At 43.3% G+C, this 13,345-nt stretch overlaps 1 protein-coding gene across 1 annotated transcript in view; it reads left to right on the top strand.

Annotated features, from left to right (window-relative positions):
- The window catches only part of TRRAP (transformation/transcription domain associated protein), a 342,568-nt gene that overhangs the window by 175,158 nt on the left and 154,065 nt on the right, over positions 1-13,345 (top strand). The window contains exons 45-46 of the mRNA XM_030212524.1: positions 4,061-4,207; positions 11,757-11,959. Of these exons, the coding sequence (XP_030068384.1) occupies positions 4,061-4,207; positions 11,757-11,959 (350 nt within the window). The remainder of the gene's footprint in view (positions 1-4,060; positions 4,208-11,756; positions 11,960-13,345) is intronic.

Below are 13,345 nucleotides of genomic sequence, written 5' to 3'. Positions count from 1 at the left end.
ACTATCATGACGTGGGAGGGATGTTTGCACGTCAGTGGCATTCCGACTATTCTTGTGCAGACTCTATAGAATAGTTGCATTTACGCGCCCAACTGTTTAAGCCCAGCATCCTCTGTGTGTCACCTTAGTGTAGTGGAGTTTCTCCACAGTCTGCTTTGGTACATTTTGGTCTTTTGACTTCAGAAAATCCGGCAGCTCACCATATCATTTCTTGACTGTATTTTGATTCATGTATGACCCCTGAGGAAGGCTTTATGCCGAAACATGGTCCATGTAGGGTCAGGATCACTCATGCCTTTGACTGGTCAAGATTGTATTATTATTACTGGTGAACTGTTGGAGAGTAAAGAGTTTTTAGAAGCTTGGACTTCATTTTTGACTGATTCTCTTGGTACGTCTCTCTTTCACCCTGGTTTTGTTTCCCTTGATTTTACTGTGGAAGTTTTGTGCTCCCCCTTTGTTTTGATATTTAGGAGCCTGTATTTACGCCAGCCATAGACATGGCGTAAGTGGTCGCGCCTAAAGTTTGTCGCGTAATTGCAAACTTACGCTAGTATTTTTTAACATATTTGGTGCGTGTCGGCTTGTATGTAATTAGATTAGCACCCAGTTTTTTGACTCTTAACTTTTAGCGACCTATATTGAATTTACTCCGTTTTCTAATCCGCTTTGAGCAGGTGGTGAAGCACAGTATAAATGTTAAATTCAGTTAATAAGCCTGGCTGTTTATCTTCATGCATCTATCTAAAATCCAGAGAAAAATACCTTAAACAGATGAGACTTCCATTAACCCAGTAAAGAGGCACAAAGGTGCATTGACATGTGACATGTGCATTGTTTTTTTTTTTTGGGGGGGGGGGCGTCCTGTTTACTATGAACTCACGTTTTCATTTACGAGGTGACTAACACACCTTTACAAATAAGGCTTATGTATCTTTTCAAAGGCAGCTTTCGAAAGCTACTGTTAAATTGGAGTGGAGCAAGAGTAAATATTCGTTCTTGACTCCCCCATCGGTGGATGGAAGAGAGTTGAACTTAAGGGAGTCCAGACTTGGGGGCCTTGCCTGGTTATCATTAGGTCCGATAAGGCTACTGTTAGCTCAGCTAATATCACCCATCTAGAAATCGATCTTTGCCACAAGCTTGTAAGCCAGAATTTAATTGTCTTACATATGTTATGGAAGAGGTAGTTTATCGTTCTGTAGTATCTTGTTGGAACAGAAGGAGAACTTCAGCGAGGGTTAGTGTTGGAATGATGGACAGTGTGGCGAGTCAGTCCACTGAATTGGCCCTGTCAATAACAGAAGCCTGAAATTGCAAAGGCGTTTGAGATGCTCACTGCTTTAAATAGCAAACGTCCTTCACCATCTTCCTCTGTGATCTGTGCAGACGGATATAATTTCACTTTGGGAATTGCCTGCTTTTCAGGTGTCAGGATATGCTGTGGAACTCGCTAACTGAGAATGATGCTTTATTTTTTCCATTTGTCCAAAGCACTTCAAGGTTTCTGATTGTAGGAAGATTTTTTTTTTTCCCATCTGAACAAGTTTATTGCTATTTCAAACTAAGTCCTAGACCCTCTAAGGGTGTGTCCTCAACTTAGTTGTGTAACCAAACACACTGTGAATCAAATTACTACTACTACTACTACTATTTAGCATTTCTATAGCGCTACAAGGCGTACGCAGCGCTGCACAAACATAGAAGAAAGACAGTCCCTGCTCAAAGAGCTATGTAATAAAAGTAAGCCAAGTATAGGACAATCAAGCCATTGTGACATCACTGATGAGGTTGGCTCTTATTGGTGGCCTGAGGCATTATGACATCACAATATTAGCTCTGGTTACAAGAGACTACTACTATTACTATTTATCACTTCTATAGCGCTACAAGGCATACGCAGCGCTGCACAAACATAGAAGAAAGTCAGTCCCTGCTCAAAGAGCTTACAATCTAATAGACAAAAAATAAATAAAGTAAGCAAATCAAATCAATTAATGTGGACGGGAAGGAAGAGAGGAGGGTAGGTGGAGGCGAGTGGTTACAAGTGGTTAAGAGTCAAAAGCAATGTTAAAGAGGTGGGCTTTCAGTCTAGATTTAAAGGTGGCCAAGGATGGGGCAAGACTTAGGGGCTCAGGAAGTTTATTCCAGGCGTAGGGTGCAGCGAGACAGAAGGCGCCAAGTCTGGAGTTGGCAGTAGTGGAGAAGGGAACAGATAAGAAGGATTTATCCATGGAGCGGAGTGCACGGGAAGGGGTGTAGGGAAGGACGAGTGTGGAGAGATACTGGGGAGCAGCAGAGTGAATACATTTATAGGTTAGTAGAAGAAGTTTGAACAGGATGCGAAAACGGATAGGGAGCCAGTGAAGGGTCTTGAGGAGAGGGGTAGTATGAGTAAAGCGACCCTGGCGGAAGATGAGACGGGCAGCAGAGTTTTGAACCGACTGGAGAGGGGAGAAGTGACTAAGTGGGAGGCCAGCAAGAAGCAGATTGCAGTAGTCTAAATGACACATTAACAAACCATTTCATGTGTATTTGCTGAAATGAGAGGAAAAGCCTCATACTACTGCAGCTCAACACGGTTACTTAAACCGGAAATATTAACAAAGACTGTGAAAATCTGTCAAAGAAATCTCTGAGCCCACAGTGAAAAAGTAATCATAGGCACAAAAACCTCTCATGAAATCTCTTCAATGTTCTCAAAAACCCAAATTTCTTCGGCAATATCATAAATCAAAAAACCACTTATCTGTGTTGTGCTAGCTGCTCCGTTACTGCTCTCTTGTGGAGTGAGGTCCCGACGGACCCGTTTCACTCGTGCTTCCTCAAGAGTTCTCACCGTCTACCCTGGAACAGCAACCAAAACGCATGCATCAGTACCAGAAGAAATCTTTCAGCAAAACAAACCTCAGTGTACGAGTGTAAGTTGACTCAATCCTCCTGTACCCCGACAGCTGCAGTCCTTTGGCGCGCAAAGCCAGCAAGCAGACTAGCAAAATGGCGCTTAAACAATTTAAAGGTACGTATTCAGAAAAAACGAATCCGTGCATCATGACGTTCTTATGTCTGCTTGCTGGCTTTGCACGCCAAAAGACGGCAGCTCTCGGGGTACAGGAGGATTGAGTCAACTTACACTCGTACACTGAGGTTTGTTTTGCTGAAAGATTTCTTCTGGCACTGATGCATGCATTTTGGTTGCTGTCCCAGGGCAGACGGTGAGGAAGCACGAGCGAAACGGGTCCGTCGGGACCTCACTCCACAAGAGAGCAGTAACGGAGCAGCTAGCACAGCACAGATAAGTGGTTTTTTGATTTATGATATTGCCGAAGAAATTTGGGTTTTTGAGATCATTGAAGAGATTTCATGAGAGGTTTTTGTGCCTATGATTACTTTTTCACTGTGGGCTCAGAGATTTTTTTTTACAGATTTTCATAGTTTTTGTTAATATTTCCGGTTTAAGTAACCGTGTTGAGCCGCAGTAGTACGAGGCTTTTTCTCTCATTTCAGCAAATACACATGAAATGGTTTATTAATGTGTACATTTGATTCACAGTGTGTTTGGTTACATAACTGATTGAACAGTGAATCTGATCCATTGTGGTCTCAACTTAGTTGTAACATAAGCCCTAGATGTAGATGTGGAAATAATGTGAAAACCTAGGAAGACGGTCTCTTTCACATCACAATTATTTCTTTAGCGCACTGGAAGAGATTGTTTCTTAGGTATACAGCTTCAGAGGCCATTTGCAGGTGGTGTATGGGTGTAGAAAATATACCAGAATCCCGCATAACCATTCCAAACCACGTAGCTAAAACGTTTTCTCAAAGGGAACATCTTGAATTTAAAATAGCACGTCTCGGAAACCTTTCCTTTTCAAATTAAAACCCTTCAAATGTGTTGAACTAGGAACGTCTATGTGTGTTGTGCATGGCAGAAATAGATTTTGCAAATGGTTGATTAGGTGGCTCCAAGTATACTTCTGTGCTAGAGAACGTGAGATTGATTTCCAAGTCTCTCTCTCCTGTGAACTGTTTGAACTTTTCTTCCTCGTCTCTTCAGGTACTTTAATGATTCTGAAGTCGGCGTGCAGCAACAACCCCAGCTACATAGACAGATTGATTTCTGTCTTTATGCGTTCTCTGCAGAAGATGGTCAAAGAACATTTAAATCCGCAGGCAACGCCAGGAACGGCAGAAGCAAACACAGGTAACGATGCATTGCAGTTTATGCTTTTGAGATCCATATACTGTGATAATCTCATAAAAATCATTTATATCTCCATAAGCACTCAATTATATATATTAAGTGTACAGCCTTCAGAATTTTCTTCTACCTGTACTTTATCCCCGACATTTCTGGCTAGGGAAGAGAGAACTTGCTCTTAAGGCATCCTTGCTGTATAGGTGCTGCTTCTGGCTTATTTCAGCCTGTTAAGATTTCCAAGCGAAGGGGGGCAGCTCTTTTAATGAGATTACTTTTTATGACATCAGAGTAGGTAGCCGCAAGTAATGCAAAGTAGAAAGTAGCTTTCTTAATTTGATATTACCGCCCTCAGGGACAAGATAGAAAGTCTGTGTTGGCATAAGTTAAGCAGATTCCGGTTGGCGGTTCCTGGCTTAATTTGTAGTCTCCTGGATGGATACAAACCCAAGACCGGTTCATGATCTGTCAGCAGATGGAGTGCGCTCTCACCTCGTGTAGTGTAGCCTGCTTCTAAATCAAGCTGGTAAAGCGGTGAAAGAATAGGCCTTTTTTTAATGGCATGTTTAATGGCCACCTCATTAATGCTGAAAGCGCAGTGCATGTCACGTTGTTAACAGCAAGATGATCAATGAATCTGAAGGGACACTCTCCCTGAGCTGATTGATTAGGGCAATAAAAAAGAACCTTTGAAGAGAAGTAGAACGTTCAGCTGTAGTATTATTCTTACAATGTGTATGCGTTTGCTCTAATATCCCTTCATGGTATGTTGTTGTTGTTTTTTTTTTTTTTTAATTTATCATGTCTTGTGGTTTCCCCCTCCTTCTATAGCATTGACCATGGCTTCTGAAAAACCTGGAGGGGTCGATATTCAAAGCGATTTAAACAGCCTGAAACAGCTCCTTCCTGTTTAAATTGCTTGTCCGGCGTCAGATAGCGCCTTTGAAAATGCCCAGTTAGCACTCAAGCCGAAACCGGCTATTCTGTTGGCATTCCAGGGGCGGAGTCAGCACTTATTTTTTATTTATTTTTTTTATTTTATTACATTTGTACCCCACGCTTTCCCACTCGTGGCGGGCTCAATGCGGCTTACATGGGGCAATGGAGGGTTAAGTGACTTGCCCAGAGTCACAAGGAGCTGCCTGTGCCTGAAGTGGGAATCGAACTCAGTTCCTCAGGACCAAAGTCCACCACCCTAACCACTAGGCCACTCCTCCACTGTTGCTACTATTTGAGATTGAAGTCGGCCCTTGCAGATCACCAATGTGGCCGCGCAGGCTTCTGCTTCTGTGAGTCTGACGTCCTGCACGTATGTGCAGGACGTCAGACTCACAGAAACAGAAGCCTGCGCAGCCTTCTACATGGAATGTCGCTAGTGGAATAGCAACATTCCATGTAGAATGTCCAATAGTAGCAACATTCCATGTAGAATCTCCAATAGTATCAATTTTATTTTTGTTACATTTGTATCCCGCGCTTTCCCACTCATGGCAGGCTCAATGCGGCTTACATGGGGCAATGGAGGGTTAAGTGACTTGCCCAGAGTCACAAGGAGCTGACTGTGCCTGAAGTGGGAATCCAACTCAGGTCCTCAGTTCCCCAGGACCAAAGTCCACCACCCTAACCACTAGGCCACTCCTCCACCTGTTGCTACTATTTGAGATTGAAGTCGGCCCTTGCAGATCACCAATGTGGCCGCGCAGGCTTCTGCTTCTGTGAGTCTGACGTCCTGCACGTATGTGCAGGACGTCAGACTCACAGAAACAGAAGCCTGCGCAGCCTTCTACATGGAATGTCGCTAGTGGAATAGCAACATTCCATGTAGAATGTCCAATAGTAGCAACATTCCATGTAGAATGTCCAATAGTAGCAACATTCCATGTAGAATCTCCAATAGTATCAATTTTATTTTTGTTACATTTGTACCCTGTGCTTTCCCACTCATGGCAGGCTCAATGTGGCTTACAAGGGGCAATGGAGGGTTAAGTGACTTGCCCAGAGTCACAAGGAGCTGCCTGTGCCTGAAGTGGGAATCGAACTCAGTTACTCAGTTCCCCAGGACCAAAGTCCACCACCCTAACAACTAGGCCACTCCTCCACTTAGCCGGTTAAGTGCCAATATTCAGCACTTAACTGAATATTGTTTTACTATTGGTTTGCTTTTTGAACATAAGCAAGACTCTGTATTCATATCCTGCCTGTTTTCTCAGGTATAAGTAACAAATACAGTTTTCTGTCTTTGGGTGTCATGTACTAAAGTTCAAAATGACTTCACAAAAGTGTATTTCACATATACTGTACAAATAGTGCAAAATGCCCGAAATTTGGCATTTTTCCGATCTCCAGTACCTTTCTACTGTTTTCCATATGAAGCACTCCGTTGCAAAGTCAGATTTGCAAAACATTTATTTAAACTTGTCGTTAATGAGTTGCTGTGATTCAAAAGAGCTTATTAATGACAAAATTGGGAGAATGAGGCTGCAAAAAAAAGATCCATATGCCTATTTTTTTTTTTGCAAGAAAAATATCCGTACCTTTGTAAGTGTAGTTGTTTTTCTTTGCATGTCTCAGAAACATTAAAAGGCTCATTTTTACCTCATGATCCACTTCAGAGGTTCTCTCAGAGCCTCTCTTCCAAGAAGGCCTCCAATCCCTGATAGTCTAGCAGCACCCTTCCTCCAGATCTGAAGTGGGGCATTAATGTGACTGTGTCTGGCAACAGGTTACTAAAGTAGCGGATCCAAAATGTTGGGAATGGCCTGTTTTTCATGTTATGGGTCTATAAGTACATAGGCATTGCCACACTAGGACAGATCAAAGGTCTATCAAGCCCAGCATCCTGTTTCCCACAGTGGCCAATCCAGGTCACAAATACCTGGCAGAAACCCAAATAGTAGCAACATTCCATATAGAACCCCAAAGAGTAGCAAGATTCTAGAATTCTAAAGAATAACAAGATTCCATTCAGAATCCCAAGCACATATGTACATAAGTATTGCCACACTGGGACAGACCAAAGGTCCATCAAGCCCAGCATCCTGTTTCCCACAGTGGCCAATCCAGGTCACAAATACCTGGCAAGATCACGAAAAAGTTCAATACATTTTATGCTGTTTATTCTAGATATAAGCAGTGGATTTTCCCCAAGTCAATTTAATAATGGTCTATGGACTTTTCCTTTAGGAAGCCGTCCAGACCTTTTTTTAAACCCCGCTAAGCTAACCGTCGTTACCACATTCTCTGGCAACGAATTCCAGAGTTTAATTACATGTTTGCAAAAGTTACTTGTTTGAACTTTTGTAACTTTTAATTGATTTCTCTAACAGAATTCATTGAAACCTCTTTTTTGTTTGTTTGTTTGTTTGTTTGTTTCTGGTACCTTTAGTTGTCATTTCCCATAGATGGTCACACATGATTAAAAAAGATCTTCTCTCAGTCTCCCTCCCCGGGGGACCTGAAAGACTATTTGTGAACCTGAACCTCTAGAAGTAGTGTGATGAGATACTGCTAGGAGCAGCAGTCACTAGTGCAGAAGTAAATGAAGATTACTACTGCTCCCATTGTCTCCCAGACCCGTTGAATGAGTTAGGGTCCCACATAGAGTGAGGGGCAGGACCTAGAAGGGGACTTTGTTGGGAGTGGTATATTTAAACCTTTTAGTCCTTCATCAGGGCTGGGGATTTAGAGAGCCCAGCAGCTCACTAGGGCTTTGAGATCCCCTTTGGGGAGAGAGGGTTTGTGAGCTGTTAGACTATGAGAGTTTGGGACTAATTACAGGCATTTCCGGAAACAGATACAAACTTATTTAAGTAGAGGAGTGTGGTAGCCGTGTTAGTCCACTCTTAAGGTTATCAATAGAAATCAAACAAAATAAAACATGGAAAAGAAAATAAGATGATACCTTTTTTATTGGACATAACTTAATACATTTCTTGATAACCTTTCGAAGGTTGCCCTTCTTCGTCAGATCGGAAATAAGCAAATGTGCTAGCTGACAGTGTATATAAGTGAAAACATTCAAGCATTACTATGACAGTCTGACAGGGTGGGAGGAGGGGGGTGGGTAGGAAGTATGCATGGGGACATCAAAGCATATCATTGATATTCTAACAGGGTGGGTGTGGATAGGTGATAGGTGATAACAAGGATCTGGGGTTCCTAGCCCATTATAAACCATAAAGCTGTATGTCTCTGGTGATCACCCTCCCCTCACCTATCCACACCCATCCTGTTAGAATATCAATGATATGCTTTGATGTCCCCATGCATACCTCCGACCCACCCCCATCCTCCCACCCTGTCAGACTGTCATAGTAATGCTTGAATGTTTTCACTTATATACACTGTCAGCTAGCACATTTGCTTATTTCCGATCTGACGAAGAAGGGCAACCTTCGAAAGCTTATCAAGAAATGTATTAAGTTATGTCCAATAAAAAAGGTATCATCTTATTTCTTTTCCATGTTTTATTTTGTTTGATTTCTATAGATTCTACATGGAATGTTGCTATTCCACTAGCAACATTCCATGTAGAAGTCGGCCCTTGTAGATCAGCAATGTGGCCGCGCAGGCTTCTGCTTCTGTGAGTCTGACGTCCTGCACGTACAGAAACAGAAGCCTGCGCAGCCTTCTACATGGAATGTTGCTACTGGAATAGCAACATTCCATGTAGAATCTCCAATAGTAGCAACATTCCATGTAGAATCTCCAATAGTAGCAACATTCCATGTAGAATCTCCAATGGTATCTATTTTACTGTCATAGTAATGCTTGAATGTTTTCACTTATATACACTGTCAGCTAGCACATTTGCTTATTTCCGATCTGACGAAGAAGGGCAACCTTCGAAAGCTAATCAAGAAATGTATTAAGTTATGTCCAATAAAAAAGGTATCATCTTATTTTCTTTTCCATGTTTTATTTTGTTTGATTTCTATTGATAAACTTATTTAAGAAATTTTGTATTGAATCCTACCTGATTTATAAGGGTCAATCAGTTTGTTTTAATATTAATTGTTTATGTATTTCCTGGAAATGACCAGTCTCTTTAATGTGATCCACATTGAACTGAAAGGTATATAGCGGAACTTAAATGTTATTGTTATGTTCAGTGTCTCTGGGAGCCTCTGTAGCAGGCCGTGAGAGTCCCTTTAACTGTTGCTGCCACTGTATGAACTTGTTCAAAAACAATTTTTGCACGTTACTCATCTGTGGAATTTAATGCAAAATTTAGCCGTGGGATGCAGATGAATTTAGTTCAGGAGGCTATCTGCAATCTTCTGTAGGAGTTTGAGGCATAACACTTTCATAGATTGTTCATTAAATCATAGGTTGGAAGTGTTATAATTGTACAGCACTTCTGGATTCTGTGTGGATGAAATGTGCTGTTCGAGTGCACAATAATTGGTATACCAGTGCTAGTAGATTGAATTATTTTGTTTTTCATTATCTGGGCAATAGTATCCCTCTGGTTAAAAAAAATATGTATCTATGTGCATTTGTTGGTTCCTTATTTATGACACAAACGGGCTTATTTTCGAAAGAGAAGGACGCCCGTCTTTTGACACAAATCGGAAGATGGGCGTTCTTCTCCCAGGGTTGCCCAAATTGGTGTAATCGAAAGCCGATTTTTGGCGTCCCCAACTGCTTTCCATCGTGGGGACGACCAAGGTTAATGGGGGCGTGTTGGAGGCGTAGCGAAGGTGGGACTTGGGCGTCCCTAACACATGGGCGTCCCTAACACATGGGCGTCCTCGACCCATAATCGAAAAAAGAAGGGCGTCCCTGACGAGCACTTGGACGACTTTACTTGGTCCTTTTTTTGTTATGACCAAGTCATGAAAAGGTGCCCGAACTGACCAGATGACCACCGGAGGGAATAGGGGATGACCTCCCCTTACTCCCCCAGTGGTCACTAAACCCCTCCCACCCTCAAAAAAATTCTTTAAAAATATTTTTTGTCAGCCTCAAATGTCATACTGAGGTCCATCACAGCAGTATGCAGGTCCCAGGAGCAGTTTTAGTGGGTGCAGTGCCCTTCAGACAGGCGGACCCAGGCCCATACCCCCCCCCCCCCCCACCTGTTACACTTGTGGTGGTAAATGTGAGCCCTCCAAAACCCACTGTACCCACATCTAGGTGCCCCCTTCACCCATAAGGGCTATGATAGTGTTTTACAGTTGTGGGTAGTGGGTTTTGGGGGGCTCAGCACACACTGTAAGGGAGTTATGCACCTGGGAGCAATTTCTGAAGTCCACTACAGTGCCTCCTAGGGTGCCCGGTTGGTGTCCTGGCATGTGAGGGGGACCAGTGCACTACGAATGCTGGCTCCTCCCACAACCAAAGGGCTTGGATTTGGTTGTTTCTGAGATGGGCGTCCTCGGTTTCCATTATTTTCGAAAATCAGAAACGACCAAGTCTAAGGACGACCATCTCTAAGGTCGACCTAAATTTCCAGATTTGGGCATCCCCGACCGTATTATCGAAACGAAAGATGGACATCCATCTTGTTTCGATAATATGGGTTTCCCCGGCCCTTCACGGGGACGTCCTGCGAGGATGTCCTTAGAAAAACTTGGGCGTCCCTTTTGATTATGCCCCTCAAAATATACCAGTCAGTTGTTCACTTTTATGAGCTAGGTTCTGACCACCCAGTGCAGAGGCGTAGACACACTCGGTGTTTTGGATGGGCCCAGGGGTAAACTGGGTGGGCCTTTCCATGTGTACGTGCCCCCCCCCCCCCCCACACACACACACATACATACATACAACAGATATCTCCCCAGATATTTTTTAAGAACACAGTTTTTTTTTAAATCTACCCCACATCTCCTTCATGGCGTCCCAGCATCTGCGCTTCTGTCTCTGAACCCCGACCCTCCCCGGTGTACCGTACAGGCACATCCTCGGCGCCTGCAGCGATTCATTCTCGCTGCTTGTGCCAGCCCCTCAGGCTTCCATATGCTGTGTCCCGCCCTTGCTAACATCATTGCCTGTTTCCTGTCTGGCGGAATGTGGCAGATGGAAGCCTGCGGGGCCAGCGCAAGCTGTGAGAATGAATCACTGCAGGCGCCAAGGATGCCTGTACTGACACCGGGGAGGGACCGGGGTTCAGAGACAGGAGTGCAGATGGGACACCGCAGAGGAGAGGGGAGAAGAGAACAGTGTGGTGCTGCCGCTGGGTGGGCCTGTGCCCACCCAGGTCCACCTGTAGCTGTGCCTCTGACTCAGTGTGCATAAACAAGCTTGTTATCGTATAACAGAGTTGGACAACCTTATGGTCATTGGGGTGCTTTGTCTACAGAGCAGCTCCTTCACCACTCCCTACTAGAATCCAGAAGTCTAAAGAGCAGTATCTGTGGTCTGTAGAAATGTCATTTCTGGCTGGAAGTAACACACGGCCACTGGTACGGGCTGGAATCCACTCTCGTCCAGGGGAACTGGATGTGACCTTAGGGCCACAGTGATCCATTTTTATCCTGAAGTGTGACAGAGCAGGGTATCACTGCATTTACTCATCTGTTTTTGTTTGTTTTGTTTTTGCTTTTGCTTTTAGCAGGTACAAGCGAGCTGGTGATGCTCAGCTTAGATCTTGTGAAGACACGCCTGGCTGTGATGAACATGGACATGAGGAAAAGCTTTATTCAAGCTATTTTGACGTCTCTCATTGAGAAATCTCCAGATGCTAAGATCCTTCGAGCTGTTGTAAAAATTGTTGAAGAGTGGGTGAAAAACAATTCCCCGATGGCTGCCAATCAGGTAGTGTAATGGATTGAACGGACCGGACCTAGATTGAGTTTTATACTGTCATTTGGGAACTATTTACTGTTAGTGCATGCATTAGCCAAAGAATTCAGACAGTCATAGTTTCCTTTAATGTACCACTTTTGAGAGAGAGAGAGAGAGAGAGTATATACTAAAAGCCTGTATAGATAGCAGCCAAATGGGAGAATAATTCAAAATGTCCATAATATTTGTAAGATATATTGATAAAAATTTGTGTGGGGAGGAGAAGGCACAAGAGGAGGGCAGACTCTGGAGATGGAGAATTGAACTCAACATCTCATTGTTGGCCACGGTTGGCAGACAATTTCCTGGTGTAGGACAAGAATGGAAGCCTCTACTGAGGCTGAACTCTTCCAGTGTTTGTTTATTGCAGCTTGATATACCACCTTTCAAATTTAAAATCAAAGGGGCTTACAAAAAATTCCATTATCATAAAAACTAGAAAAGAGCTGCAAAATTATAGAAGAAAGATATGAGAACACATTTCATAACTGCCGTTGCTGATCCAAAGGCTCAACACATTGGACTACAGTCTGCACCATGACATCATCCCACTGAGAAGGCCATAGGAAAAAGATAGGTCTTCAGAGACGACCTAAACCTTATATAGAATTCTTCAGAACGTAAGCTTTCTGGGAGGCAATTGCATACGTGTGTGTGGGCGGGGGGAGGGCGCAATATAGAGCAATGCAGTATGGCGTGTAACTGCTAAATATTAACAGTGGACTGGGGGTACAGTTTAGACGGTGCTGAAATGACGAGTGGAGGGTTTGTGATGGCCTGTAAGGAAAGATGATGGAAGTGAGGTAGGAAGGGTGACCAGAATGAAGGACTTTGTAAGTCAAAGTTTATATCTTAGGATGTACACAGATGTAACTGGTAACCAGTGATAACGAACAAGAGGGGTGGGGGAGACATGATCAAATTGGTGGGCATGAGCGTCAAACAGAGTTGTTTTGGACCGTTTGAAGTTTTTCCAAAAGAGATGATGGAAGCCCAATATATATGATATTGCAATAGTCAAGTTTTTTAGTTACCAGGGAGTAAAGTAACGTAGCGCAGGTGTCATCATCAAGGTAGCTGTGAAGTTAGTAGATGTAGTGGAGGGGAAAAAAAAAACCATGATTTTACCGCTGCAGAAATATGAGGACCAAATGATAGTTCAATTACCAAGATTACACCTAGATATCGAAGAGTGGTGACAGAGGTTATCAGGGTGCTACGTAACAGTGGAGCCACCGAGAGGGTAGATGCATGACCTGTAACCAAAAGGGCAGAGGTTTTAGATGTGACAGTAGGAATACAAACTAAACAAATAATGAAAAGTATAGAAGACAGAAAATGAAAAGGAAGTGTAAT

Source organism: Microcaecilia unicolor, chromosome 8 (genome assembly GCF_901765095.1).
Source record: "Microcaecilia unicolor chromosome 8, aMicUni1.1, whole genome shotgun sequence".
NCBI lineage: Eukaryota > Metazoa > Chordata > Amphibia > Gymnophiona > Siphonopidae > Microcaecilia > Microcaecilia unicolor.
This window is presented reverse-complemented; position numbering and strand designations above follow the sequence as displayed.